The sequence below is a fragment of the Metopolophium dirhodum genome, chromosome 3, assembly GCF_019925205.1.
Source record: "Metopolophium dirhodum isolate CAU chromosome 3, ASM1992520v1, whole genome shotgun sequence".
In the NCBI taxonomy this organism is placed as follows: domain Eukaryota; kingdom Metazoa; phylum Arthropoda; class Insecta; order Hemiptera; family Aphididae; genus Metopolophium; species Metopolophium dirhodum.
The window spans coordinates 36,427,715-36,454,632 of record NC_083562.1 but is presented as its reverse complement, the minus strand read 5'-3'; the positions used below and the strand labels follow the sequence as shown (position 1 = coordinate 36,454,632).

The following is a 26,918-nucleotide window of genomic DNA, read 5'->3' as shown; positions in this document are numbered from 1 at the left end:
TACTCCCGAAAAACCGATGCCCATGTGCCTCGTACACATTGCGGCAACCCCGAACGCCAAGGATATCTTCCTTCTCAACTCCCTATTTTATCTTACGATTTCGGTAGAAGCTCTTAAACCTTCCGGCCCGGCACAATGTTTTTCGTGCCAACGTTTTGGACACGGTTCCCGTAACTGTGGCCACCCACCCAGATGCGTCAAGTGCGCAGGAAATCACTTGGCATCTGAATGCCAAAAAACTCCCGAGCAAACCCCGACATGCTGCAATTGCGGCGGGCCTCATACGGCTAATTTCCGCGGATGCCCACATCTCTTGACGATAAAACCCAAAATCGCACCACCAACAACCAAACCTCAAACCCTGCCGCCGACAACTCAATCTTTTACACCACCCCCGCCCCCACCAACAACTACAATAAAACCCCAAACCCGCTCGTACGCTGCAGCCACCACCGGCCAAGCGCCCCCACCACCACCACCACCACCAAAACCGACCAGTCCCGAAGCCCCACAAATTAACCTGTCCCTCATTTTAAACCTCCTGACCAACCTCTTAACAGCCATAGTAAACAACCAGGACCCCAAAACCCTGATTCAAACAGCAATACAATCATTCTTAACCATACTATCCCCCCAAAATGGATAACTTAAAAATTCTATTTTGGAACTCAAACGGCATTAACCACAAACTTGACGAACTGCGCTCTTTAGCACTAAAACTGAAAACCGACATAATCCTACTTAACGAAACCCACCTAAAACCCTCTGCCAGACTTCACATTCCTAACTTTTTTACGTACAGGAACGACCTGCCGCCCGTGCGGGGCTCGCCCGCCCACGGAGGCACGGCCGTTCTCGTCAACCGACGTATCGTTCACCAACCAGTTACCCTAAACACAACCATCCAAACCTCTTCCATCCTCGTACAACTCAACGGCCACGAAGTACTTATTTCAGCCGTATACAAACCACCCGGAACCCTACTAACGACAAACGACCTCGACCTTTTGACAAAGAGTGCCGAATGGCAAATTTCGGCAGGCGACTTCAACGCCAAACATCCGCTGTGGTATAGCCACACGACTAACGCTGCCGGCCGTGTCCTCTTTGACCACGCACAACAATCGGACTACTCTGTAACTGCTCCCTCTTCTCCCACACATTTCCCGACATGCACACGATACAGACCTGACATACTCGACATCGCCCTCGTACGACTACCCTATCAAACCCAAATCACTAACCTCAACGAACTATCTTCCGACCACAACCCCATTCTTCTAGATACACTCTGCACTCCGATCTCTTCTTCTCCACCGGTTACGAATCGGTTTATTAACTGGAAAAAATACACGACAACTCTCACGAACTTACCGAACTCAACCACTCAACCGACCAACGACCGTGAGTCTATCGACCTGGCAATCGAAAACCTCACAAAACATATCCAACAAGCGGTTGAATCCAGCGTATACGTACCGACACGCAAACACCCGTCCACTGTAGTACCAGACTACATTAAACTGGAAATACAAGACAAAAACCGTATACGCCGCGAATGGCAAATAAACCGCGACCCGACAATTAAACGACAACTAAACGCCAAAATATCTCTCATACGTACCTTACTCGCAACGCACAATACTGACCAATGGGACATCTTTCTTAACTCACTAGACCACCAAGACGGTTCAATATACAAACTCAACAAATGTCTCTTACACAAACGTCCAGCATCTCACCCACTAACCGGCCCCGACGGCCTAGTTTTTCCGGCCAACGAACGAGCAGAGCTGATAGCCGACTCGCTCGAACGTCAATTTCAAACAAACCCCGGCCCCGACTTACCAGACGTAACCGCTCACTCCCAGTACCTACAAGGCCTTGACATCACCCGATCTAACCTCTTTACCACTCCCGGCCAGATACAAGACATAATTCGCAACCTTCGCAAAAAGAAAGCCCCAGGTGACGACCTCATCACCAACACGGCTCTTAAATTCCTACCGTACAACGTTATACTGTCCCTTACTCGGATCATCAACAGCGCCTTCAGAATCTGCTACTTTCCCCTTGCCTGGAAAAAAGCAGTCATCATCTCCATTCCCAAACCTGGCAAAGACCATAAACAACCCGAAAACTATAGACCAATCGCCCTCCTCTCCTCCCTGTCCAACATTTACGAACGACTCATCCTCACCCACCTACAAGACAAACTCAAAAACAAAATCCGTCCCGAACAGTTCGCCTTCAGACCCGAACACTCGACCACACTACAACTGACCAAACTCACCCACCAACTGAGCGAAAACTTTAACAACGACTTAAACACTGCTTCCGTCTTCCTCGACGTGGAGAAAGCCTTCGACCGCGTCTGGCACGAAGGCCTACTCTACAAACTCTCCAAACTCAACATCTCGTTAGAAATCGTAAAAATCATCCAATCCTTTCTCACCGACCGTACTTTTACCACTAAAATCGAACACTCCTTCTCTACTACCAGACACGTACTCGCAGGAGTCCCTCAGGGCTCCTGTCTCTCACCGACGCTATACTTGACGTACATTAACGACATTCCAACGACTCCTAAAGCCAACCTCTCACTCTTCGCTGACGACACGATGTTCTTTACTAGTAACAAAAACCCCAAACGTGCAACCATACAACTACAACACCAACTCAACCTCGCGTCCAACTGGTTCCACAGGTGGCGAATCAAAATAAACCCGACCAAAACAGTAGGAGTCCTCTTCGGGCGTTCTAATACAACCCACATTCCACCTCCAACCATCGATAACCAACCCGTTAACTGGTCAAAACAGGCCAAATACTTAGGCGTCACGATTGGACGTAAACTTACATTCAACCAACACATTCAAGACGTAACCAAAAAAGCTACCCGCGTCCGTGGTATGCTTTACCCCTTACTTAACCGTACCAGTCCCGTTCCGCTGAAAACAAAACTTAACATACTTAAACTCTACGTGACCCCTATACTTACATATGCTGGCTCTTCCTGGGCACCCTTTATCGGCCCCTCCCATTGGAGACGTATTGAATCCGTCCAAAACATCGGCATACGCACGATAACCGGTATGCCCACTATCGTTAGAAACTCGGCCCTTTTAAAATCAGCCAACTTCAAATCTATTCAAAATTCCATTTGCTCTCAATCAAAAACAATGTTCTACAAAAACTCTTTTTCCGAATACGATCATATCCGCCTCTTAGGTAAAACCCACTCCCCTCCAACCACCAAACGTTTACTCAAACCATACCCATTAAATTGGACTGACTAACATAACTGAACCTACCAATCAACCCCAAAATCCATCCACTAGTAGAGGCACAAGCCTGGAATAGTAAACGGCATAGCCACCCCTCCCAAAGCAAAGCAAAGTCCTCGCCATCACTACAGTGAAAAACAGAATCATTCATAGATTTGAACATTTACTCGGACAATTTCATCATCGACAATGACCGACACCGTTGCCACAACTCCGGCACCAGTCGTCGCATCGCCGGCCGCCAAGAAGTCTCCTGCAAAGAAGAAGTTGTTGGCCTCTAAATCCAAGAAGACTACCGTTGCGTTGCATCCGACCACCGCCGTGATGGTCACCTCGGCTATCAAAGAGCTCAAGGAGAAGAAGGGTTCGTCGCTGCCAGCCATTAAAAAATACTTGGCCGCCAACTACAAAGTCGATCCCGCCAAGTTGGCGCCTTTCATTAGAAAGTTTTTGAAAGCCGCCGTCGCCAACGGTACCGTCGTTCAGACAAAGGGAACCGGCGCTTCGGGACATTTCAAGCTGCCCGTGGCGGAGGTCAAGGCGAAAAAGGTCGTTGTAAGTTAGAAACTTAATAAATTTTCCTCGCCACCATATCTTTAGAATCCAGTCAACAGCCAGCCTGTTCATACCTACTCTGCCGACCAACTCTGCATCCAGCTTCTGAAGCAGTACCTTCAACAGGGCAACAGTGCCCACGGGTCAAATCCGACCGTCAACCGTCAACTGCCGGTTCACTCCAACAGGACATCAGCGTCTCAATAAGCCGCCGCGGAAGCGACATGTTCAAACAGCCGTTCTCACCGCTCTCAACAGGGCACCAGCGCCCACCAAATCCGCCGCGGAAGCGAAGTCAAAGTCAATAACAACAGCCGTTTTCACCGCTCTCCAACAGGGCACCAGCGCCCACAAGTAAGCCGCCGCGAAAGCGACGTGTCCCTCCGCAACCAGCTGTCGTGGGGCCGGGCCCTCAATAGTCACAGCATCCCCGTCCCCTCCCCAGAAATAGGTTAACCACAACCTTGACTATGGGCAAACAAAAACGCAAAACGAGAAACTCCACTTACAACCCACCTCCGAAAGTTGCACGGCAACGCACATTTTCTCCCCCTCAAATAAAACCAAATACTTCCGACTCTGAAACCTTAGACTCTCTCTCTGACTGTAGCCTTTCTACAAACCACTCACTGTCCTCTGCGACATCTACTAAATCAACTTCCGTACCTAAACCAAACCAAACAAATAGCTCCGCACAAAATCAGACCACCTCCGTACAAAACCAAACCTCCTCCACACTAAACCAAATAACCTCCACACTAAATCAAACCACCTCCGCATCTAAACAATCTACTTCCGCACCAAAAACTCCGACTAAACCTACATCCGCCAGACCACCACCAATCAAGCTCCGGCTCCTGGCGGAAGATCGCTCCCGTGATCTACGCCCTCCCAAACCTTGCCCCTACCTTTCTAACCGCCAAATCGTCCTCCAACAACCAAGTCACCATCCAAACTTCTGATTCGTCCCAATTCCGTCTGATCCAAAACACGCTAATGTCGAAAGGAACGGAATTCCACACATTTTCGCTCCCCGAAGTACGTTCCCTCAAACGTGCTGAAGGGCATCCCAAATGATATCCCGGTCGACGAAATCCAAGGGGAGCTGGAAACCCTTGGATTCTCCGTTAAATTCTTCCGCCGTTTCGGCACCCCGGAAAAACCGATGCCAATTTGTGTGGTACACATCGCATCAAATCCAAATCCCAAAGACATTTTCCTGTTAAACAATCTTTTCTATATACAAATTTCCGTCGAACCCCTTAAATGGCTTAAATCCACCGGCCCTGCCCAATGCTATTCGTGCCAACGCTTCGGCCACGGTTCACGCAACTGCGGTCACCCACCCAGATGTGTGAAATGTGCAGGTAACCACTTGGCTAGCGACTGCCAAAAAACCCGCGAACAAGCCCCCACATGCTGCAACTGCGGCGGATCACATACCGCAAATTTCCGAGGTTGCCCCCACTTACTGGCTCAAAACCAACCAAAACCACAAACTCAGGCCCAAACCATCCCAAAACCAAACAAAACCCTTCCTATTCAAAAAACACCACCTCCCCCACCTGCTCCTAGGACCACCCTGTCCTACGCTACTGCAACTGCCGGAGCAGCTCCCCCCTCCACCACTCCCCAAGCACCACAAATCAACCTGTCCCTGATTCTAAACCTCCTGACCAACCTACTGACTGCCCTGGCAACCAACCAGGACCCCAAAACACTGATGGAAACGACCATAAAAGCATTCCTGACAATTCTCACGCCTCCCAATGAATAACTTAAAAATCCTGTTTTGGAACTCCAACGGTATTACACACAAAATTGATGAACTAACAGCTCTCGCGCTCCAACTAAAAACCGACATAATCTTACTTAACGAAACTCGTCTATCCCCCTCCACCAACCTTCACATTCCAAATAACTTCACGTACAGGAACGACTTACCGACTACCCGGGGCTCGCCCCCTCACGGCGGCACGGCCGTCCTTATTCACCGTCGCATCGTTCACCAACCTATGACTCTTAACACAACCATTCAAACCTCTTCAGTCCTTATCAAACTTAACAACCATGAAATACTTGTATCAGCGGTATACAAACCACCTGGCCCCACTCTCTCGACACTTGACTTAGACTTACTTACTCAAAGCGTGGAATGGCAAATATCGGCAGGCGATTTCAACGCCAAACACCCACTGTGGTACAGCCACTCAACAAACGCAGCCGGCCGTGTTCTCTTTGATCACGTTCAACAATCGGACTATGCCATTACTGCCCCCTCTTCCCCCACACTTCTCACTTACGCCCGTCGCAGACCCGACGTACTCGACATCGCCCTCGCACGTCTACCATACCCGACCCAAATCGAAAACCTCAACGAACTATCTTCCGACCATAACCCTATACTTCTTGAGACTCTATGTACTCCGATCTCATCGTCTCCTCCTACTACTAACCACTTCATTAACTGGACAAAATACAAAACGATCCTTACCAACTTACCTAACTCTCCCGTACCACCGACAAATGACAAACATTCAATTGACCTAGCAGTCGATTGTCTGACCATAAACCTGCAACACGCTATCGAAGCTAGCGTATTTACTCCTAAACTCAAAAACTCGTCCTTCTTACTTCCCGACTACATAAAACTAGAAGAACTGAAAAAAACCAACTACGCCGTCTATGGCAGAGAAACCGTGACCCAACCGTTAAGCGCCAACTAAACGCTATAATCGCACTATTTCTTACTCTCTTGACCAACAAGACAACTCCATTTACAAACTCAACAAATGCCTCCTTCATAAACGTCCAGCTTCTCACCCTCTGCCCGGGCTAAACGGTCTTGTATTTCCGGCCAAAGACCGAGTCGAGCTGATAGCGAACTCTCTCGAACAACAATTCCAAACCAACCCCGGTCCCGACATACCAGAAGTGACCGCGTACTACCATTCACTACAAAACCACAATACTATAAAATCTAACCTGTTCACCACCCCCGGCACCGTTCAAAAAATCCTGAGCCACCTTCGCAAGAAGAAAGCCCCAGGTGATGATCTCATCACCAACACGGCTCTTAAATTTCTTCCCAACAATATCTTACCATCCCTAACGCAAATTATAAACAGCTCCTTCAGAATCTGCTACTTTTCACTTGCCTGGAAAAAAACAGTCATAATTTCCATTCCCAAACCAGGCAAAGACCACAAACTACTTGTAAACTACCGCCCAATCGCTCTACTTTCCTCCCTATCAAAAATCTACGAACGACTCATACTCACTCACCTGCAAAACATACTCCGTGACAAAATCCGCCCAGAACAGTTTGCCTTCAGACCCGAACACTACTACCCACCAACTGACCAAACTCACTCACCAACTCAGCCAGAACTTTAACAACAACATAAACACCGCTTCTATATTTCTTGATGTGGAGAAAGCTTTCGACAGAGTCTGGCACGCCGGACTCCTTTACAAACTTTCTCAACTCAACATCCCGACCGTAATCATTAAAATCATCGAATCCTTTCTCACCGACCGCACTTTTATCGCTAAAATCGAAGACTCTTTCTCGTCCACCAGACACATTCTCGCAGGCGTCCCTGAAGGATCCTGCCTATCACCAACTCTCTACTTGACCTACATAAACGACATTCCGACGACTTCAAAAGCTCATCTCTCGTTATTCGCCGACGACACGATGTTCTTTACTTACGACCACAACCAAAAACGAGCAGCCATACAGTTACAACACCAACCTAACCTTGCAACCACATGGTTTCACCGTTGGCGAATCAAAATAAACGCGACCAAAACTGTAGGTATTATTTTCGGACACTCAAATACCACCACTACTACTCGACAACCACTCCATTAACTGGTCCGACAAAGCAAAATACCTCGGCGTCACCATCGGGCGCAAACTCACTTTCGGCAAACATATTCAAAACATCACCAAAAAGGCTACCCGCACCCGAGGTATGCTTTACCCCATACTAAATCGCACTAGCCCCATCCCAACGACAACGAAACTTAACATACTAAAACTTTACGTCTCACCGATCCTAACGTACGCTGGCTCTTCTTGGGCACGCTTTATAGGACCCTCTCAATGGAACCGCATCGAATCCGTCCAAAATAACGGCACACGCACCATAACGCGTATGCCCACTATCGTTAGAAATTAGGTCCTTCTAAAATCGACAAAATTCAAATCTATTCAAAACTCCATTCGTTCCCAAACCAAATCAATGTTCTACAAAAATTCTTTCTCGAATCATACTCACATCCGACTTCTAGGTAAAACACACGCTCCCCCAAATACTAAACGTAAATTGAAACCCTACCCACTCTCTTGGGCAGACCAATAAGTCTAACCATTTCTTCTTAATTTCCATCCACTAGTAGAGGCATAAGCCCGGAATAGTAAACGGCATAGCCATCCCTTTCAATGCGATGCATGTTTTCGGCATCAGTCTACGTTGTGCGTTCAGAGCAGCAGTTTCTCTGGTACTCGACAACAACCTATAACTAAATATGACGGGACGCGGCAAAGGAGGAAAAGGACTTGTCAAAGGAGGCGCCAAACGTCATCGTAAAGTGTTGCGTGATAACATCCAAGGAATAACCAAACCTGCCATTCGTCGGTTGGCTCGCCGTGGAGGAGTGAAGCGTATCTCCGGTTTGATCTACGAAGAAACACGTGGCGTCTTGAAAGTGTTCCTGGAAAACATAATCCGCGACGCCGTCACGTACACCGAACACGCCAAGAGGAAAACGGTCACCGCCATGGACGTCGTTTACGCGCTAAAACGTCAAGGCCGTACTCTTTACGGTTTAGGAGGCTAAACCACGCACACACACACACACACATACGTACACTTTTAAAAAGGCCCTTTTCAGGGTCACCAATATAATAACCGTACTATTTTACCTCTTAGTCTATACACTTAATAACTGACTCTAACGAGGCAACGATGTTTTTCAAAATAATATTACCTCGGTGTTTTTTAAATAGTATGTGGCACATCCGTGTCATCTACATAAAGGAATAAAAGACAGCTTCCTTCTGATCGTTGTGCACAACTAAGTACTGTCTATCCGTAGAAAAATTCGACTACTTTCATAACAGTTTTAGAGAAAATTTGTGAGAAGTCGGAATAAAGTATGAATTCGCGTCGTGGTATCCTATTAATAGTAGCAATGTATTCAAATCGCTACGCTTTTACGTAGTACGTTAGCCACTGTACTGGTACTTCATGAATCGCTGTGAACAGCTAACCATTACTTTTTAACACCACTATTTTTGAATCAATAGGCAATTCTACTCTTATAATAATTGTAATATAATATAATATTTTCGTGTTGTTTGTATAGGCAAAATGATAATTGAAACTTATGAGATTGTTTAACTAGAAATATCATTCTGCGTCGTCAGCAGTCTTTTATAAGTCACTTAAAAGTGTGCAGCTAAACTTTACCAGTGCATGATCTTGATACGCTTGGTAACACATTATGATGTACAATAGTCATGTACAGGGTTTTTCAAGCGGTAAGTGAACAAGTGACATTCCCAGTTTAATACTACCAACAACAATATAATATGTACATAAGGTACTATGTTTGTTATTGATTTTAAAAGATAAAATCTAATTTTTGTGCTCATTAAAAAGTAATCATATTAAATTGATATTTTCAATCCATTATTATATCCACGTTACACAATTGCGATTGTTGGTAATAACTTTTTCATTTTGATAATACTGATATTAGTATTCGAAATCCAATTTAATCGATTAGAAATTCACAACAAGTCCTATATAATATACCTACCATAATTTATCATGTGTTTGTTTATACTGTAAAAACCGAAATTGATTGAAACTAATCCAATGTTATAAACTTATATTTCATGGAAAATTGATCGAATTTGACCGGTTCGTCCTACCTTTGCTTTGCTTGTATGGCGGCGTTATGCCTATGTACTCGTGTCAGGCGTACGCCTATGTCGAGTTGGATGAGTTGATGTAATGAATTAGATGTTTGAGTTGGCCCATGAGTGGGGGGCGAGGTTTTGGGTGATTAGCTGTTTCGGTGACTGTCGACAGGCCTAATTTTCGGATGTGAGTGTAAGTTGAAAGAGAGTTTCGGTAGAAGAGGTTTTTACTATTTGATTTTACTGTTGTTTTAGGGCGGAGGTACGAGTTGAGGAGAGAATTGTCCTATTTGACACAAACCATGGAGAGGTGGTTATGGTGCGGAGACCAATGTTTTGGACGGCTTCGAGTTTACGCCAATTTGTTTCCGACAATAGTGGTCCCCATGCCGGGCCAGCGTAGGACAATATTGGCTTGACATACAGTTGGAGAAGGTTGAGTTTTGTTATGGTGGGAATGGGACTGGATCTGTTTATAACTGGGTACAACATACCGCGGACGGCGGTGGCTTTCTTTATTGTTGACTTGATGTGTGCGGAAAACGTCAGGTTCCTGTCGAGGATCACTCCAAGGTATTTGGATGACGGGGCCAGGGGATTTGGTTTCCGTTTATTTTCAGGAGATGAGTCGAGAACCTAGCTGGGCCATTAAACATAACTGCCAATGTTTTTTGAGCGTCCTACCTGCCTAGGGGAATAAAATATATATCTTACGAACTTAAAGTAAATTGTATGATTTATGTTGATCAACTTATATAATTTGAGGTTAAAATTAATGTATTTATTAAATTGGTGGCCCTGAAAAGGGCCTTTTTATTTGGTATATAACCGCGTCGGATGGGAATAGTTAAGCTTTCTTTTCAGTCTTCTTTGGCAAGAGCACAGCTTGGATGTTGGGCAACACCCCACCTTGGGCAATGGTCACTCCGGACAATAGTTTGTTCAACTCCTCGTCATTCCTGATGGCCAATTGCAAATGCCTAGGGATGATGCGAGATTTCTTGTTGTCACGGGCGGCGTTACCGGCCAACTCCAAAACTTCGGCTGCCAAGTACTCCATGACGGCGGCCAGGTAAACCAGTGCTCTGGCTCCGACGCGCTCGGCGTAATTTCCCTTTCTCAACAGACGATGGATACGACCGACCGGGAACTGGAGTCCGGCGCGGGACGATCTGGTCTTGGACTTGTCTCCTTTCGCTTTTCCTGCTTTGCCTCTTCCGCTCATGACTGATGGTTTGCCGACTGTTTTGTATGGAACCCGTCTGGTGACTGATGAAAATTATTGCATTGCAAGTAGGACGACCATAGATTGGTCTATGTATTCTTTTCAGGCGGATGCCTATTAAGAGATGAATGATATGGCAGGTAGGTTTAGGTATACTATGAATGTGACCAATCGAATGGTCGTATTTTAGGAGTTGATCTTATTGTCGATACGGCTTCATCACGGCCCAAGTTTTTAATATGATTGTGGTTTGAGAAAGTGTTTTGAAAGAATAGTCTTTTTGAATTATCCTTTATTACTTCATGTATGGTTTTTATTCTGGCAGAGTCACGAATATTCTGGTTTGATACGAATCTCAAGAGGCCAGCACTGGACCGTACGCAACTGGTCTGAACTGACTCAATGAGATTCCAGTTAGATGGCGAAATACAAGGGCCCCAGGCTTCGGCGGCGTATGTTAAGAGAGGTCTTATGTACATGAGATAGATTTGAATTTTGGATTTGAGCGGCACTGGGCTGCGTTTATTTAGGACTGGGTTGAGCATATTTTTGCATCTACGCGCTTTGACGAGAGTATTTTTGACGTGGTTGTTGAATGTTAGGTATTTGTCGAAAGTGACTCCAAGGTACTTTGCATGGTTTGTCCACGGGATGGGTACACCTGCCATGGTAATTTGACTCAAATTAAACGTGGTGTTTTTGTTGAACAAAATAGCTACTGTCTTACTTGTGTTGATGCCTAGCCTCCAGTTTTTGAACCATGTTAAGGTCAGGTCAATTTGCCTTTGAAGTGCATTAATTGCGTATTTAGGGTTACGATTTGAGGCTAGAAACATGGTGTCGTCGGCGAATAAAGCGAGACTGCTGTTAGCGTTAACAGGTATGTCGTTTGTGTATATCAGGTATAGGTATGGTGACAGGCAGGAGCCTTGTGGCACACCTGCTCTGATTGGACGGTTACTGGAGACAGAATTATCGACACGAACGTTAAAGTATCTGTCGGATAAGAACGATTGGATAAGCTTAATTAAGTGGATTGGGGTACCAATTTTGAATAGCTTGTGGAGTAAACCTTCGTGCCAGACCTTATCGAAGGCCTTTTGTACGTCGAGAAAAATAGCCGGAGTGAATTTTTTGTCGTTTTGATTTTTGCAGAGCTGGTCCGTGAGCTTAATTAGTTGAAGAACGGTAGAGTGTTGACGACGGAAGGCAAACTGTTCATCTCTGATCAGGTGCTCAGTTTGGCACTTTAGTTTTCTGAGGATGATTATTACAAACATCTTGGCAATAGTGGGTAGGAGCGTGATAGGACGGTAACTAACGGGGTCAGCGTGGTTTTTCCCCGGTTTAGGTATGGTTATGATCAGACCTCTTTTCCAGTCGTCCGGGAAGATACAAAGTCGAATGCAACCATTGTATATATGCGTTAGCCTGAGAATAAAATTATTCGGAGCGTTTTTAAGTGCGTTATTCGTGATATGATCTTCGCCGGGGGCTTTCCGTTTGGGTAGATGGTTTATGATGTCTTTGATGGACCCAGGGGTTGTGTAATCGTTACTACTGACTTGTGCGTCAAAGATAGATGTTAGGCTGCTAATTACTTCGGGGAGGACTGGGCCACGATTTGGTGTGAACTGTTCTTGGTACGTATCAGCAAATAGTTCTGCACGATCAATGGCCGAGTAAGTTAGGCCGTTTGGTCCCATAAGCGGATGAGTTGCTGGTCTCTTTTTAAGAAGGCTTTTGTTAAGTTTGTAGATGGACCCATCAGATGGTTCCAACGAGTGGAGAAACTTATCCTATTCGTCCTGCTTGTGAGTGGCAAGCATTAACTTTATGAAGGCAGTTTTGTGGTTAAGTTGTCGTTTTGTGGCCGGGTCGCGATACCTTTGCCATTCACGCCGTAGACGGTTTTTTGCATTTATTTCACTTATGATTTCAGGTGGCAAACGGTCGCGATAAAATAATCTATTGTTGATTGTATATTTCGAGACATCTAGTGCTTTTTGGGCATTTGACGTGAGGGTGGCTACTGCACGGTTTATGTCGTCACGAGTATTTATTGGTGGTAATTTACCCTTGGAGATAGTTTCTAGAGTGTCGCTAAATTTTTTCCAGTTTATTCTGTTTGCGGCGGTTGGAGATGAAGAAGTTATTGGAGAGTCATTAATTAGCAGAAGAACTGGATTATGGTCGGATGACAGTTCATTTAATGATGTAGATGATATTGATAGGTGTGGAAGTTTGACCAGGGCAATATCGAGTACATCTGGGCGGTGATTTGGTATTGACGAGAAGAAGGTAGGCGAGTCAGGAGCTACGACTGTAAGGTCCATGTTTTGGACGTAGTTGTGAAGTGCTAGACCGGCTGTGTTTATGCAGCGGCTGTGCCAAAGCGGGTGTTTTGCGTTTAAGTCGCCCGCGACTATGAACTAATCGCAGCCGTTTAGCAGCACACGGAGGTCGTTGTCGACGAACGGGACGCCAAGACGTTTGTAGACTGAAGATATACGGATGATGTGTTAGTTTATTGATATGTCAATTGACGTAGATTTCATTGATGTTTTTAAAATAGATTGGCGGTGGATTATGCGTTTGTGGACGAGTATGGCAGTGCCCCCGTATGAAGGTTTTCCTGGTCGCGCTTCATTATCCGATCGGTATATGTGGAAGTTATTAAATTTGATATTGGTATTTGGGTTTAGTTTGGTTTCTCCAAGTAAAATAATGTCGGCCCTGATTTTTTGAATTAGCGATTGAAGTTCTAGAATTTTGTTTGATATGCCGTTACAGTTCCAATGAATAATTTTTAGTTCATTATCAATTTCGACTAGTGAGTAGGGAGAGGAAAGACTTGATTGTTGATACCATAATAGATTTAGGGTCGCTATCAGATATAAGGGCGGTGAGTAGGTCAGTGAGTAGAGTAATTATTTCATCGATATTGTTTTGATTTATTTTTGTTTCGTCGGATGATGGGTTTTTGTCTGAGTTTACGACATCAGCATAACTAGTATTTGTTTTCAGCTGAGCGATAGAGGCCGGAGTGGATTGTGTAGGTGGGGGTGGTTTAGTTACAGCAGGCTTCGATGACGCTACAACATGTAGGTAGTGTGAGCAACCGCGGAAGTTGGCCGTGTGACTACCCCCACAGTTGCAGCAAGATGGCGGATCTTGTTTTGGTTTGGTACATTCTTTGGCCAAGTGATCACTGCTTTGCTTTGCTTTGAAGGGATGGCTATGCCGTTTACTATTCCAGGCTTATGCCTCTACTAGTGGATGGAAATTAAGAAGAAATGGTTAGATTTATTGGTCTGCCCAAGAGAGTGGGTAGGGTTTCAATTTACGTTTAGTATTTGGGGGAGGGTGTGTTTTACCTAGAAGTCGGATGTAAGTATGATTGGAGAAAGAATTTTTGTAGAACATTGATTTGGTTTGGGAACGAATGGAGTTTTGAATAGATTTGAAATTTGTCGATTTTAGAAGGACCGAATTTTTAACGATAGTGGGTAAACCCGTTATCGTGCGAATGCCGATGTTTTGAACAGATTCGATACGTCTCCAATGTGAGGGACCGATGAAAGGAGCCCAAGAGGGGCCAGCATATGAAAGAATTGGAGAGACGTAGAGTTTTAGAATATTGAGCTTTGAAGATTTTGGGACAGGGCTAGAACGGTTGAGAATGGGGTAAAGAATTCCGCGGACGCGAGTGGCTTTTTTGGTGATGTCTTGAACGTGTTTGTCGAAGGTGAGTTTGCGTCCTATTGTAACGCCGAGGTATTTGGCATGATTGGACCAAGTCACTGGATGGTTGTCGAGTAGTAGTGGTGGGATGTGAGTAGTATTGGAACGTCCGAAAAGAATACCTATTGTTTTGGTAGGGTTTATTTTGATTTTCCAGCGATGAAACCATGTGGTAGCTAGGTTGAGTTGGTGTTGTAATTGTATGGCTGCGCGTTTCGGGTTTTTGTCGAAAGTAAAGAACATAGTGTCGTCAGCGAATAGTGAGAGGTGAGCTTTAGGAGTTGTTGGTATGTCGTTAATGTAAGTCAAGTAGAGAGTAGGTGAAAGGCAGGATCCTTGAGGGACGCCTGCGAGTATGTGTCTGGTGGACGAGAATGAGTCTTCGATTTTTGTGACAAAAGTGCGGTCAGTGAGAAAGGATTCGATGATTTTAACGATTTCAGTCGAGATGTTGAGTTGGGACAGTTTGTAGAGGAGGCCGACGTGCCAGACCCGGTCGAAGGCTTTTTCCACGTCAAGGAAAATGGAGGCGGTGTTAACGTTTTTGTTAAAGTTCTGACTAAGTTGGTGAGTAAGTTTGGTCAGTTGTAGAGTGGTAGAGTGTTCAGGTCTGAAGGCAAATTGTTCTGGGCGGATTTTGTCTCGAAGATTGGTTTGAAGGTGAGAGAGGATGATTCGTTCGTAAATTTTTGATATTGAGGAGAGTAGAGCGATAGGTCGGTAATTTTCGGGAAGTTTGTGATCTTTACCCGGCTTAGGGATGGAAATTATTACTGCTTTTTTCCAAGCACGTGGAAAGTAGCAAATTCTGAGGGAGCAATTTATAACTTGTGTTAGGGAAAGTAGAATGTTATTCGGTAGAAATTTAAGAGCAGTGTTGGTGATGAGATCGACACCAGGGGCTTTCTTTTTGCGGAGGTTGTTTATGATTTTTTGGATTGTGCCAGGGGTGGTGAATAAATTAGATTTGGTGATACTTATGTTTCGAAGTAAGTTGGAGTGGGCAGAAACTTCTGGAAGGTCGGGACCAGGGTTTGGTTGGAATTGGAGTTCGAGAGAGTCAGCTATCAGCTCGGCTCGATCGATGGCCGGAAAAACTAGACCGTTGGGGCCGGTGAGAGGGTGGGATGCAGGACGTTTGTGGAGGAGACATTTGTTTAGTTTGTATATAGAGCCGTCCTGATGGTCAAGAGAATTAAGAAAAATGTCCCACTGGTCAGTTTTGTGAGTTTCGAGTAAAGTTCTGATTAGTGAGATTTTGGCGTTAAGTTGACGTTTGGTAGTCGGGTCACGGTTTCTTTGCCATTGACGGCGTAATTGGTTTTTTTCAGTTATTTCAAGTTTTATGTAGTCAGGTAGTAAAAAGGAAGAGTTTTTGTGTTTAGGGGTAAATACGCTAGCTTCGATCGCGTGTTGTATGTTTTTGGTGAGAGTATCAATTGCCAAGTCGATTGACTCACTGTTGATGGTCGGTCGTTCAGTTGGGCTTGGTAAGTTGGATAGGATTGTCTTGTATTTTGTCCAGTTAATGAAGCGGTTAGTCGTTGGAGGGGACGATGATACCGGAGTACACAAGGTCTCCAGAAGGATAGGGTTGTGGTCAGAAGATAGCTCGTTGAGGTTGTCGATGTGAGTAGGATAAGGTAGTCGAACGAGTGCGATGTCAAGTATGTCAGGTCTGTATCTAGCGTTTGTCGGGAAGTGTGTGGGGGATGAGGGAGCAGTGATGGTATAGTCCGATTGTTGAACGTGGTCGAAAAGTACGCGACCGGCAGCGTTTGTCGAGTGGCTAAACCAGAGAGGGTGTTTGGCGTTGAAGTCACCTGCAGAGATTTGCCATTCGGCACTTTGGGTCAACAAGTCCAAGTCGTGAGACGTGAGTGTTGCACCTGGTGGTTTGTATACCGCTGATACAAGGACTTCGTGGCCGTTTAGTTGGATGAGGACAGAAGAGGTTTGAATGAGTGTGTTAAGAGTTATAGGTTGATGAATGATGCGTCGGTGGATTAGAACAGCCGTGCCGCCGTGAGCAGGCGAGCCGCGGACGGGCGGCAGGTCATTCCTGTATGTGAAGAAATTTGGAATGTGAAGTTGGGTAGAAGGAGATAGACGGGTTTCATTTAGTAGGATTATGTCAGTTTTCAGTAGGAGAGCGAGGGAGCGTAGTTCGTTGAGTTTGTTTTTGATGCCGTTGGAGTTCCAAAATAGGATTTTTAAGTTATTCATTTGGGGGTGAGAGAATGGACAGGAATGTTTTGATCGTTGATTCTATGAGAGTTTTCGGATCATGATTATTGGATAGCGCAGTTAGTAGGTTGGTGAGCAGGTTTAGTATCAGCGACAAGTTTAGTTGTGGGACTGGAGAATTTGAAGAAGTGAGCGCTGATTTTGATGTTGCTGCGGAGTATGTCAATGTAGTGTTTTGATTAGGGTGAGGTGGTGGCGGAGGGAGGGTTGAGGTTGGGTGTGAGGATTTATTTTGAACGAAGTCTTGGGTTGGAGTTGGAGTTACCTGCTGTTTCTGAGCCATGAATTGGGGGCAGCCACGAAAGTTTGCCGTGTGTTGGCCACCACAGTTGCAGCATGTCGGAGGTTGTTCGAGAGTTTTTGGACAGGCATTTGCATTGTGGTTTCCGGCGCATTTTACACACCGAGGTGGGTGACCGCAGTTTCGAGAGCCATGGCCAAAACGTTGACATGAAAAGCATTGAGCGGGTCCAGAAGGTTTTAGTGGTTCAACTGAGATTTGCAAGTAAAACAAGTTAGTCAGAAGAAATATGTCCTTAGCAGTCTGATTAGCAGCGATGTGCACTACACATATCGGCATAGGTTTTTCAGGGGTGCCAAAGCGGCGGACGTAGTTCACGGAGTACCCTAGAGTAACTAGCTCGTCTTTAAGTTCATCAGTAGATATATCGGTTGGAATGCCCTTTAGAACGATTTTTACCGAGCGTTCCTCGGGGAGAGAAAAAGTGTGGAATTCGGTACCTAGGTGTAATAGAGTCTTTTGGATTAGGCGGAATTGGGTGGTATCGGTTGCCCGTAGGGTTACCCGGTCGCCGGAGGATTTTGCTGATAGAGAGCTCGGTTGCAAGTTTTGGAGTGAATAGATGGTGGGCGCGGCCTTCCGCCAGGAAGCGGAACTCAGTATGATAGGTGGAGGTCTGGAGATTGGAGGAGTTTTGGACGGAACTTGGGCGGTTGAGAGTGGAGTTTTTACTGAGTGTACGGAAGTAAGTGATGATAGGGAGTGGTGGGTTGAGGTGCTAGAGTCGGAGAAAGTGTCTATGGTTTCAGAGTCGGATGTACTGGAATTAGATTGTATTGGGGAAGGGGGAGTTGATCGTTGTTTTGGTATTTTCGGAGGTGGTTTGGTCGAGGGGTCTCCGACCTTCCTACGTTTGTTGTTCCTGGTCATTTCTTGGGTGTGGGATGTTGGGGAGAGGATGCGGGAGGGGATGCTGTGGCAATGTGAGGGCGCGGCCCCACGACAGCTGTTGACGGAGGGACGTCGCTTCCGCGGCGGCTTACTTGTGGGCGCTGGTGCCCGGTCGGAGAGCGGTGAAAACGGCTGATTTGTGTTGACGTCGACGTCGCTTCCGCGGCGGCTTGTTTTGGGCGCTGGTGCCCTGTCGAGAGCGGTGAAAACGGCTGTTGGTGAAGACGTCGCTTCCGCGGCGGCTTGCTGTTGGCGCTGGTGCCCTGTTGAGAGCCGTGAGAACGGCTGATTTGGTGACGGTTCGGGTGTGAACCGTGGGCGCTGATGCCCTGTTGAAAGCGGTGAAAACGGCTGTTTGAGGAACTGCTGCTGAAAGCTGGCTGCAAGTTGAGTGGTGTAGGACTTGTTCGGATGTGAACTATGATTTTGATACCAAGTGATCACAATTTACAAAAAAAATATATAAGCACAGCACCGTACCGACTATTAAACGAGTTACGACTGAGTTTGTTCACTGAGTATGACCTCGGTTATTTTGTTATTTTCCAATTGAAACGTTGCATTTTTTTCGGTGAAACTCAACTTGTTTGACTCTTCACACTATTCTGAACGTAATAGTTCATGCGATTTGGCTCCAGAACCCGTTGTTTGCAAAATATAAGTTTCAACACATGTGATCGATTTTTGGTACATGCTAGTCGCTTGCTATTTTGAGGGGAAATAGTTTTCATATACCTACATATTAAAATCGATCATGTTCATAAATCATTAAGAGTTTTCCAACGGTCTGGTGGGACCCGTAAAGAATTCGGTATACCCTAGTCAAATGCTCGTATCCAACATCGAGGTGTTTGTAGTCTTTTAAAACTAACGTTTTTCGTAACTGTATTGAAGTGTTAAATTATCAAATAACATGGCATAACTTTTTAATTCTGATACACGTAAGGTATTTTTAACAATTTATTTCATATTATATTTAATATTATATTGTACGAGGTAGTTTAAAAAAGACGCATGTAACCTATACACTTTGAACGTTGATTTCTGAAACAATTAATTATTTGTAGAACCATTAATTTGTAGGTATTTATTTTAACTTAATAATATTTACCCTGAATGATTTGGAAATAAACAACTATTAGCATTAAATGTTGGCAGTGATTTTATGTCATGTAACAAATTATCTACAATGTATTATTAATCTTATACCGTATTCAAGCCCGGATCAATTGGGCCCCAATTTATTATTAACTTCATAATAATCGTTACATATTAACGACTTTATATTATTGTATAATTTTTTATAATACAAAAAATATACTGGTTGTATCATATTATGTCATTGTACGCGGTTTTTTTTTTAAACTATGGTCTTCTAAAGTTTAGTTTAATATGCATTAATACTTTTAACTGAAATACCTAATTTACAAAGCTACATATTTTTTTCTTATAACTACCTTTTTGTATACTTAAATAGTTAAATCGGTAATCTAAAATGCTAATAAAAAAAAAAAAAACAAAATTGTTGACAAACATAGTTGATTATTTATAGTTATTTTTCTTGGTATAAAATGGAGAATAATATTATTTTATAATTATTAATAATAATTTACCTACTTACTTAAATAATAATTTTTTTTTTAAAAACTATTGGACGCGTTAAAAAAATATATTTTGGGGATAAAGATGGGTCCCGTGACCGTGCCCCTCTTGCCCCCTCCCAATAACCCGGGCTTATAACTAAATCGACTTTATTCAAAATATGGTAACCACTATTATTTTTGATGGATTATAATAAAACTTTTTTTCTGAATATTTTGAAAGTCGAATGATCAATTTTTGTTCCCAAGGTTAATAACTATGGTCCTCTAAAGTTTAGTTTAATATGCATTAATACTTTTAACTGAAACACCTAATTTACAAAGCTACATATTTTTTTCTTATAACTCCTTTTTTGTATACTTAAATAGTTAAATCGGTAATCTAAAATGCTCAAAAAAAAAAAAACAAACAAAACTGTTGACAAACGTAGTTGATTATTTATAGTTATTTTTCTTGGTATAAAATGGAGAATAATATTATTTTATAATTATTAATAATAATTGACCTACTTACTTAAATAATAATTTTTTTTTGGAAAACTATTGGACGCGTTAAAAAAATATATTTTGGGGATAAAGATGGGCCCCCAAAATCAATGTGCCCCATGACCGTGCCCCTCTTGCCCCCCTCCCAATAACCCGGGCTTGACCGTATTACGCCTGTAAAATCGATTACAACTGAACGTATAGTAAATACTAAATCTTATAAATAATATAAATTGAAACTTTTAAGTTTGAATTATAGTTACAGAGTTCACGTTCTGTTAGATAGGAATCATTTAATTAAGAGGACGTAATGCCGGCATGCGTTGTCCTTTACACACGTATGTCATAGTAAATTTACGTTCACCAGTGTCAGTGTGCTATTATTTTTGATATTAGAGTGAATTTCACTATTATACAATTTAAATGCAAGATTATTTGTTACGTAGGCTTTTATTGATATTATTATTCTTAAGTAAGTTACGAAAGTATACATTTCAAAATGAATGACCATAACTTTACTTACTACGCACGAACGTAAGACGGAAATAACACGATATAAGGGCGAAAGTGTTATAACTGGGGCAGTGAAGTTGGTGCATTTGCATGTTTTTTTGTAAATGCTTGTATTTATTGCCGAGTGAGATTAAAATATGTTTCGTTAAACTCATAATTTAAACAAAAAAAAATTATATTGCAATAAATGCAAATTTGGCGACTTTTAAAATATTTTACTGCAATTTTAACTATTTATCATAATTTTCGTTTACATTTAAGATTATATGACTTAATATATAAAATAAAAGCAAGTAAAGGTAGCAGTGAACAAATGTCTATATTTGTTGTAATACTTATTATTTTATTAATATTTCTATGGAGCGATTATCGCATTAAGGTCGCTAAGAAACGTTAAAAAAATTATTTATTGTGTAATGCAATAATATAAGCAATATTCATATATAATTTTAGATTCTGAGCGAAGCAATTAATGTATTGATTTTACAATGATGTGTGTGTGTTTTTTTTTTATTTTTTTTGTGTCTGTCTCTGTCATCACCTTTTTTTCTGATAGGAAAGTGAATCTAGTTGGTACTTTGGGGGGTCAAATTTCTCAGTAGTTTTCAAACGCGACGTGAAAAACAAAAGAAAAATTAAGGGAAAACGTGAATTTTTACGCAAAATCTGTTTTCGAGAAAATCGATTTTGGTTTTTGGTGAAACTCTAAAACAAATGACCATGGAACAAATTTCCAAGGTTAATATTAGCATTTTCTATACACTATAACATTTTCCAAATATTTTGACTTATTTTGAGCTGTTTACGGACATTGTCGGTTTTCAATTTTTTTAGTTTTTTTTTCTATAAATATCAATAAAATGTTATTTGTTGGGTAATAAACGTGAAAATTCAATGCAAGGCTCCTGATGTATTGTTACAATAGTAGTTGAAAAATATTAAAAATACATAAGCACAATTTTTTTTTATAAGCATTTAAAGTTCAAATTTATCAAATTTATAATTTAATAATTATTTTGTAGTTAAAAATGTATAAAATGTTCAACTTTTATAGCTAAGGATTGAAAATTGAAAACAAGACTCCACGTAAATAGGTTGTATATGAATTACTTTATTCACATTAATATCATCAAATACACTTGGTAATATCATAGGCTGACTGATCGTTTTTCTTATACACGGAAACCTTTTTATCATTATGTTTGATTTTATTAAATTTTTTCAATGCAATAATGCGATTGCCCTAGTTATAAGTTATAACGTAAATGTGTTCTATACATCCACTGAGTAACATATGCATCGGAAAAATTCACATTGCTAGTCACGGAACTGTATAATAAATCTACTTTAGGTAGTGCACTATAGAACTTTTTTGGTACTTACAAAATTTTTGTTTTTGTCTAACACCTGCGCCGCATCGGATTTTAAACGGTTTCTTTGCTAGACATATCAACTGATTAAATTCATAAAGAATTCTGAAAACCGATTTAAATTAGTTGGTCAGGTACTTAAATTAAAAGTCTACTTTCCCATATTTTATCGCATCATAGATTAATTGGAATGTTTGGTAAAAAACACGTCCACATACCACGTCACATACCCGTAGTTGCTAAAAACAAAAATTAAGAGATCGAATATAATGATTATTAGTGTTCTTTTTGATGAGATGTGGAAAAGCAAGTTAATGAAAATATGATGGCCCTGAAAAGGGCCTTTTTAAGATGATAGAGCGAGTTTTGCGCAGAATTTGACACATGCCGTAATAGTTATTCTTCTTAACCACCGAAACCATACAAAGTACGACCTTGTCGCTTCAAGGCGTAGACGACGTCCATGGCGGTGACTGTCTTCCTTTTAGCGTGTTCGGTGTATGTGACGGCGTCGCGGATTACGTTTTCCAGGAACACTTTCAACACACCCCGTGTTTCTTCGTAGATCAAACCAGAAATACGTTTCACTCCACCACGGCGAGCTAACCGACGAATGGCGGGCTTGGTTATCCCTTGGATGTTATCACGCAACACCTTACGATGACGTTTGGCGCCTCCTTTGCCAAGACCTTTTCCTCCTTTGCCGCGTCCCGTCATGTTTAGTTGAGTGTGACTGCTGTTCTGAACGCTGACCGTAGACTGATCCCGAAAACATGAAAAGTCGTCTTATTTATATGTTTTACGACGCACGCACGGCCAATCAAAATGCTCGATCGGATTTCTCCCACTCATGAACTAACCGCAGTACTCCGACCAATGGTAGCGACGCATACGGTTCCGATTCGTGTATATATAAGAGTGTTTTTATTTTTTGTGCATCATTGTTCATTTGCACTCTCTAAAGTTTTGTATTGACTATTATCAAACGGTTACGAGATGGCACGTACCAAGCAAACTGCCCGCAAGTCGACCGGAGGAAAGGCGCCCAGGAAGCAGCTGGCCACTAAAGCCGCACGTAAGAGCGCACCCGCCACCGGAGGAGTGAAGAAGCCACATCGTTACCGTCCCGGAACCGTCGCCCTCCGTGAAATCCGTCGTTACCAGAAGAGCACGGAACTGTTGATCCGCAAATTGCCGTTCCAACGTCTGGTGCGTGAGATAGCCCAGGATTTCAAGACCGACCTACGTTTCCAGAGCTCCGCCGTCATGGCTCTGCAAGAAGCTAGCGAGGCTTACCTGGTCGGTCTGTTCGAAGACACCAATCTGTGCGCCATCCACGCTAAGCGTGTCACCATCATGCCGAAAGACATCCAGTTGGCTCGTCGCATCCGCGGAGAACGTGCTTAAATCGATTATTGACCAATATACCTTAAAAAGGCCCTTTTCAGGGCCACCAACCATTTTAAATTAGGACACCCACTTCTTTCGAAATTATAAACTACACTCTTACGCTATTTGAGAAAACTGTAAAAATAGTTTGTAAGGAGTAAATACTGTAAAAATAATACACAAATCACAATTCTATTATTATAAAATTGAAACTGAAATTTTACGATCGTGTGTACGCTACAAAGTACTAATTAGTTATACGTTATAATTAAGGTACCCGTACAGGAAAAACTCTCACAAACACTTAAAGTTTTCACTAAGAATCAGACACTTTATTTTTGGTCGGCGGTACCGTTGTGCAAGCAGCGCGTGCGTAGATGGCCCGGTACCCGCTAAGTACAATCACACTGGTCGGCAGAGTCCTACCCCCACCTACATGTGGTGCCGACTGGAAACAGAATTCCGTTTCGGCCAACGGGGGAGGCACAGAAGGCAAACTGTATGTACAGTCATACCACCCAGCGCCTCAGTACCATCATCCGAAACTGCCCCACAACGGCAGGCGTGCCCCGGGGCATTAATAGGACACCCACAGCACGGTTGGTCACCGTCCGGGTGATCGCGATTGAGCGTGAGAGTGGCCTCGGATGCGATGAGGTACCGCAGACCGCAAAGCTCCCGGAATGACGAGTACAACAACAACAACGGTCAGTAGAAAAACTAGGAAACCAACAACGGCGATACGCACAGTCCACAATATCGGAAGGAGAAGACGCGACGAACGAGATTAAAAGCTGGCTGACTATCAAGGCGGGCCGAGAAAAAAAACAACAGAACGAGAAGACTAGACTGGCGGGTCGAGAACTCTGCAGGCCTTCAGCCAACAATGTATCTTTTATAACATGTACAATTAATTTAAATGTGCGCCCTTAGAGGACCCAAAAAAAAACATAGGTGTTAAACATTATACATAAATATTGTACCTCATTTTAATGTATAATAAACGATTGCGGCGTCGCAGAAGTAATGCGAAAGCAATTCCCGCGGCGGCGTCAGTTGTTGTAAACTAGAAAAAACTCGAGCACGACTTCACATGGGCGGCGACGACGAAATTGCGTATTGCCTAAATATTGCCCCTTAAGTTTACAGGCTGAACAACATCATGAATTTATGGTAGGTATTTCTAATATGTTTTTATGTTTATTAATTGTATTTTATCTAGATAATATTTTTGATATTAATTGGGCTCAACACTACTTATTGGTTGAGGTGTGAGTGCTATAAATTAATTAGCCACATTTTTACATGTAAAAAAAGTACCGTACATTTTACCAATTTTTTTTTTACCCGAAAAAATGTTCTGTGGCCCCTCTAATCAAATGCAATCAAACCTATTCCTAGTTGTAATTTTTATCAACCGATAATAATTACCAATACAATTATTATTATACTGATCTTACTTTATTATTCAACCTTCGATTCTATTTTTACCATTTTTATCACTTTATTGGTAAATTTTACCGATATTTTTTTCCGTAAATTCTCCACATCTACTCATAGGTATTACCTACTTTGTAAATTATGATTATTATTAATTAGATTCAGATATAGATGTACCCAGTAAATATATTTTTATTAAAGATAATTTTGTTACAGGCAATTTGAGCAGCAGCGTTGCAGCAAGTATCTTGTTGAATTCAAGAAGAATATTCATATAGATAAATAACTCAAAAAAAGTCGAAATATTTAAAATATGATACCATTCATGGAAAGTGATATGTTTGGTGAAAATTTAAAGTTTGTACGGTTATTAGTATTTGTGTTAAACCAAAAAAAAAAAGTTTTGTGTAGAAATAACAATTTTTTTGTGTTTTTCCCACGCTTTTTAAAACTACTGGGACTTCGATTTTGACCTATTAAAAGTACAAATTAATTTTTTTATCAGAATCCTACCGTTAGCTGATTTACTTGCTGTAATTCAAGTGGTAAAATCAAAAGGAATTCAAGGAAAATCTATACTTTTAAAACAACAAAAAGTTTTTGAAAAGTACAAAGGTCATAAAATTCTGGAGAAAATATCACCAATTTCAGAAGTAGAATAGGAAAGTTCGCATATTATGAGAGATTTCTCTGAAGATCATTCAAGAAACGACTAGTACCTACTTTAAATAGGCGAGAATCGGGGTAAAAAGTCCGGTTTATTATAATATATACATAATAATATTTAAAATAATTTATAAGAAAAAAAAAATGCAATGATTATAATTATTATGTAATGTACTTAGTAGCATGACCCATATCAAAAAATCGAAATAATTATAACATACAAATAAAATATACGTAATATTATTTTTTAATTAAATTGAGTATTATAAAATCTAATGCATATAAAAAAAAACCGGACTTTTTCACCGTTGACTTTGTATGCCTCAGACTTTTTGGTAGTATACCGCACCAACCACATCACTAAATCAGAGAGGTCATTTTCGTTTCCATAACTCTGTTTTCTGACATTTGAAGAGCATTTACGTTCGGAAAATGCGAAAACATTTAGTTATTCAATGTAACAATGAATGGAAGACAAATATAAAATAATACTTTTTGTAATTTCAACGTTAAATATAATTTTTAATTTTTCCTATAATTATTGAGTTCACGAATAAAGTCCAAAAATTGATGACCAACGTGTTTAGACTTTTGTAAACTGATTTGAAATTGTTAATATAACTACTTGAGTTCGATTAGGCCACATTTTAATTTGTTAAATATTATCTTAAGATAATTTATTTATTTAAATTTAAAATTGTGTAAAATATTAAATATTAAAACGCGTAATCAGGTCCATCGGTAGGATTGACAAAAAGCACTTACAAATGAACATATTAAATTGTTGCACATTTGCAATATTGAGTTTCCATCAAAATCCTTTAACAATGTGTTGCTATAATTATTTATTCGTAATGATTAGGTCGAGTACGATTGAAATACAAGATTTATTGATAAAGTCTGCCTTGTTAAGATTTCACTCGGAAACGACGTGCAGTAACAGAGTCCTAAAACCGTCATTTTCGAACAGCCGCTGTTCTTTGGAAAATCGGTCAATTAGAAATCTGAAAATTCTATGGTGTCGCTAAACTCGTGGAGAATTCGTCAAAAATATTTTTGTCAATTTTCGACTGGTTTCAGTCATACGACAGACCTTTGAGTATGGTTTACGAAAACCCGGTAGGAAGAGTGGAAATAACGACCTGTAGTGGTTTCTTGGTACTGGTTGGCGATACAATAACCGTCGGCAATCGTTTAGAATTTAGTTAGCTTTCGAAATAGTTCCAAACCAGAGTCTTACAACAATTTTCAACTGAGTTCTTGTGTAG

General features: G+C 42.0%; 4 protein-coding genes across 4 annotated transcripts in view; 2 read left to right on the top strand and 2 right to left on the bottom strand.

The window, feature by feature from the left end:
• Positions 1 to 3,476: 3,476 nt before the first annotated feature.
• LOC132940664 (histone H1B-like) lies at positions 3,477 to 4,049 on the top strand. Its single transcript, XM_061008374.1, has 2 exons — positions 3,477 to 3,842; positions 3,888 to 4,049. The coding sequence occupies exons 1-2, from the start codon at positions 3,477 to 3,479 to the stop codon at positions 4,047 to 4,049; spliced, it is 528 nt and encodes a 175-aa protein (XP_060864357.1).
• A 4,329-nt stretch (positions 4,050 to 8,378) lies between these two features.
• Positions 8,379 to 26,918, top strand: part of LOC132940663 (uncharacterized) — a 75,947-nt gene continuing 57,407 nt past the window's right edge. The window contains exons 1-5 of the mRNA XM_061008373.1: positions 8,379 to 8,664; positions 10,642 to 10,849; positions 13,003 to 13,278; positions 15,190 to 15,313; positions 23,134 to 23,480. Coding sequence (XP_060864356.1) covers positions 8,379 to 8,664; positions 10,642 to 10,849; positions 13,003 to 13,278; positions 15,190 to 15,313; positions 23,134 to 23,480 — 1,241 coding nt within the window. The remainder of the gene's footprint in view (positions 8,665 to 10,641; positions 10,850 to 13,002; positions 13,279 to 15,189; positions 15,314 to 23,133; positions 23,481 to 26,918) is intronic.
• LOC132941869 (histone H2A-like) lies at positions 10,625 to 11,002 on the bottom strand. Its single transcript, XM_061010083.1, has one exon. It carries the CDS (start codon positions 11,000 to 11,002, stop codon positions 10,625 to 10,627), a length of 378 nt encoding a protein of 125 aa, XP_060866066.1.
• LOC132942036 (histone H4) lies at positions 22,486 to 22,927 on the bottom strand. Its single transcript, XM_061010318.1, has one exon. The coding sequence runs from the start codon at positions 22,870 to 22,872 to the stop codon at positions 22,561 to 22,563; it is 312 nt and encodes a 103-aa protein (XP_060866301.1). The 5' UTR covers positions 22,873 to 22,927; the 3' UTR covers positions 22,486 to 22,560.

Coding starts and splice junctions, on each gene's coding strand:
- LOC132940664 (XM_061008374.1), top strand. CDS start 3,477: ATGACCGACACCGTTGCCACAACTCCGGCACCAGTCGTCGCATCGCCG. Junction 3,843..3,887: donor TCAAGGCGAAAAAGGTCGTT/GTAAGTTAGAAA, acceptor CCATATCTTTAG/AATCCAGTCAACAGCCAGCC.
- LOC132941869 (XM_061010083.1), bottom strand. CDS start 11,002: ATGAGCGGAAGAGGCAAAGCAGGAAAAGCGAAAGGAGACAAGTCCAAG.
- LOC132942036 (XM_061010318.1), bottom strand. CDS start 22,872: ATGACGGGACGCGGCAAAGGAGGAAAAGGTCTTGGCAAAGGAGGCGCC.